Source organism: Parasteatoda tepidariorum, chromosome 4, assembly GCF_043381705.1.
Source record: "Parasteatoda tepidariorum isolate YZ-2023 chromosome 4, CAS_Ptep_4.0, whole genome shotgun sequence".
Classification (NCBI taxonomy): Eukaryota; Metazoa; Arthropoda; class Arachnida; order Araneae; family Theridiidae; genus Parasteatoda; species Parasteatoda tepidariorum.
The window spans coordinates 35,013,208-35,016,753 of record NC_092207.1 but is presented as its reverse complement, the minus strand read 5'-3'; the positions used below and the strand labels follow the sequence as shown (position 1 = coordinate 35,016,753).

Below are 3,546 nucleotides of genomic sequence, written 5' to 3'. Positions count from 1 at the left end.
AGTCTCAAAGTCCTCCATGTTCCCACAACAAATCAATACCTCTGGGGGTACTGATCCAGGAGTTTCCTTGTCTTCTGGATTGGTTCAAAATTACAAGGCTACGGCATTAAACATTAGTAGTCGTACACCCACAAATTGGGTCGACTGTTCAACGGCGGTCATAAAATAAAATAAAATTATTTTAAATGGTGATAGAAGTTCTCCATTATTCGTTTATAATGAAACCAATTATTCGTATTTTTAAACAGATTTTTCGTATGGCTGATAAGACGTAACATAAATCCATAATTTGTATCCGAACTTAAATAATATAACATTGATGCATTTATATTTTAACTTTCTGGAAAAAATTTTTGAACTAAACGGCTGTATATTGAAAAAAATGGCTTTAAAAATATTCCTTTGTCTATTTAAATTAATGGAAAAAAGTTAACTTTAACTATGAACTAAAAAAGTCTAAAGTGTAACTAAAATTATATTAATTGTATACATGCTTTAAAACTTTCAAGAGAGTCGTATAAAAATTGTAAGAAATATGTGCCAATTTTGAAAGTGCTATTTAGAAAACGTCATTTTTAATTCGTGGATAATTTATTTTTATTGCTCTCACTTGAACGTTAGATACATTATAGACAGTCACTTAAATTTGTTAAAACAAATTTAATTAAAATTGCATACCTCAACAGCTTCAGCCTTTGTAACTATAATATTTGGGGCATAAGACAGCCACAAGCAAAATAATTTTTCCTTTCTAAAGTATCCAGCCGCTAGGCCAGAGGCTAATTGTAATAAATCTGAAAAACAATATGCAATTAAATTCTATCCAGTCTTCAGAGGCCAGACTTATTCTCCAAAATTCTTATACTTATTTTATAATTTCAGTACTAAAATCAATATAGAAAAGTTCAATAAAGAAAACTGAGGAAGAAATTAAAAGCAATACACATATTGTAATGACGTATTACTAATAGAAAAATGTAGTGTGCACATTTTAATACTTTACAGGGAAAAAAATATATTTTCTACAAAGGGAATTGACTCTACAAAAAAATTCAAATAAGTTGGTGAAATATAAGGAATGTATTCTGATAAAGAATACATGCAGAATACAAAAAAAAAAAAAAAAAAAAAAAAAAAAAAAAAAAAAAAAAAAAAAAAAAAACCGATGGATAAAATCAACTATTTTGCAAACACATGTTTAGAGTAACATACAGAGGAGTGAAGGGGTAGGGGTATTTTTAGTTTTCAATTGAAATTAAATTTTTTAATTGACATTATAATTATATGACTTAAGAAAAAGAAGATTTATGAAATAAACTATGATAAACAAAATATATATGAAAATTTTAAGTCATTAAAATTTAAATATTCTTTGAAAATTAATTAATATTTTGAGGGGAATAATTATTTTTTATTTGCCATAGAAAAACTCAAGTATACATTTGCATGAAAAGACGTTTAGAATATGGATCATTTCCATGTTTTTTTTATTGCAATGCAATAAAAAATGCAAATTTAATTTTAAAAAAATATAATCATATAAAAGTAAAGCAAAACATAAAATGCCCTACATACGAATTGCTTCTCAAGGACGTCGCAGGAAGGGGATTATTTACGGGGGTCTAAATTAAAATATACAGTCTGAATAGTTTTCGAAAATTCACATGGAAAAAAATTCTAATTATTTTAATTATTTTTTTTATTTATTATTATTTTTTTTATTTATTTTTTTACTGACTCATGGAAATTTTCTTTATTTGTCTGAAATATTGAGGGGGACTTTTAGAGACTTCTAGTTGTAGAGGGGGGGGCATATATCTTCCGCCACCCCACCCCCCACCAATCCAAAAAATACTTCCCACCTGAAAACATGGTATTTTGAATAAAATTATTTAAATTTTACGCAAAACGAAAATAACTTTATTTTATAAATCAATCTCAATCCCCAAAACCATTTCATTAAACATTACTGAAAAAAATGTGTTTCTGTAAAGGATTAAATAACAAGAAGTTAATGAAAAAGAAAACAATAAATTAAGAATTAAAAAAAAATAGTACTTACAAGTGTTAAAATTATACTTAGACCTATCCTGCTGTAAATCTCCAATGTTGCCGAGGACGTTAAAAAAACCAACTTTTTTGCAAGGCACCATTTTACTATATTTAGTTCTTCGAAAAGCATACTTCAAGAAAATAATAATCGAAAATATCACCCAAGCAATAAACGCCGTAAAAACAACGTTCGTAAATGTCAAAGATTTAGCGGAAATTTCTAAAAATTTTGAACTTCCCATTTTTATTCGAAACGTCTATCTCCAGCGCCAGCCAGACACAATATCTAGTTTAATACACAACAGGAGTAGAAAATGATTAAATTAAATAAGACCTTGAATTTACGCACGGGCTTACGTATCTTATGTCACGATGATTGGTTGAATTACATAGTATCTAACTTATTTTGAATTGATCACGTGCAAAGGTCAGCAGTGTTAGTATAATAATAAGCTATTAATTTAAATCAACAGAGATGTCTCTTTTAACTATTAAAATTATAAGATAACTTTATGAGTTTTTATAATTTATATGTTTTTGAACAGTAATATTTTTCTTTATTAATTTAGGGGAGTAGTTTCATGCAGGAAAGCAGATTATGTAGAGATAAATCTGATATATATTTTGAAGTGACTCTGCATAGGAAAGTTAAAGACGAAGCAAGTAAACAATGTTATCTTTTTGTCGTGCCACTTTGAATATGTTATCATAGAAATGATAACAATAAAATGCTTTTATGTATAATTTATGCAAAGTATAATTTTCTTTTAAAGGTTGAATTGATAGTTAGAGTTAGCGCATGTTAGTAAAGTAAGAAAGAAAATAAAACTTCAAGGATGGCGTCAGACTTTGCCCGACAGGAAGGCTCAAACAAATTATTTCAAAATATTTTAAATTAAAGCGTATTTTATGCTTTATATTTTTTTTTTAAATCATTTTCTTTCAAGTGTGTTTTTAAGAGGCTAAAATCACTAATTTTTATACCGTAGCGTGCAGATTCATTTTAATATAAATTTAAATCGCACTTTTTTTTCTGTTATCGATGTTATATATTGCAATTTACCACACATTGTAAGCTTAAAAATTACTTCTGTAATAAAGAAAAATAGTTGTTGCAGTCACAGCTCTTTCAAAAAATTTCTCATAGTGCAAAAATTTTTCGATAATAAAAAATTGAAATTTCAATTGAAAATACATATACATAGAAATTAGTATTTTAAAAACAATACCTGTGTAATACCTTTTTAATGCAAAACTTCATTTTAAGTATTTATTTTATTTTACGTATTTATTTTATGCCTCTTGAACCATAGTAATACCTATAAGTTATTCCGGTAGGTTTTCTTTTTTACTGCACTTAACTTCAACTGCTCATCTTACTGTACTGAGTTCAAAATAAAAAGCCGACCACATTAAATAATTTTTAATCTAATAATCGGAATTTCACGTTCTAGAATTCAATCTTAATCAAATATGCTAAATAATTAGTGCAGA

The 3,546-nt window shown here is 26.9% G+C and overlaps 1 protein-coding gene across 1 annotated transcript in view; it reads right to left on the bottom strand.

Annotated features, from left to right (window-relative positions):
• LOC107443468 (cytochrome P450 4V2) overlaps positions 1-2,679 on the bottom strand; it is a 32,365-nt gene extending 29,686 nt beyond the window's left edge. The window contains exons 1-2 of the mRNA XM_043039899.2: positions 2,063-2,679; positions 679-794 (exon numbers count right to left, since the gene is read on the bottom strand). Of these exons, the coding sequence (XP_042895833.1) occupies positions 679-794; positions 2,063-2,294 (348 nt within the window). The 5' untranslated portion in view covers positions 2,295-2,679. The remainder of the gene's footprint in view (positions 1-678; positions 795-2,062) is intronic.
• Positions 2,680-3,546: the final 867 nt, after the last annotated feature.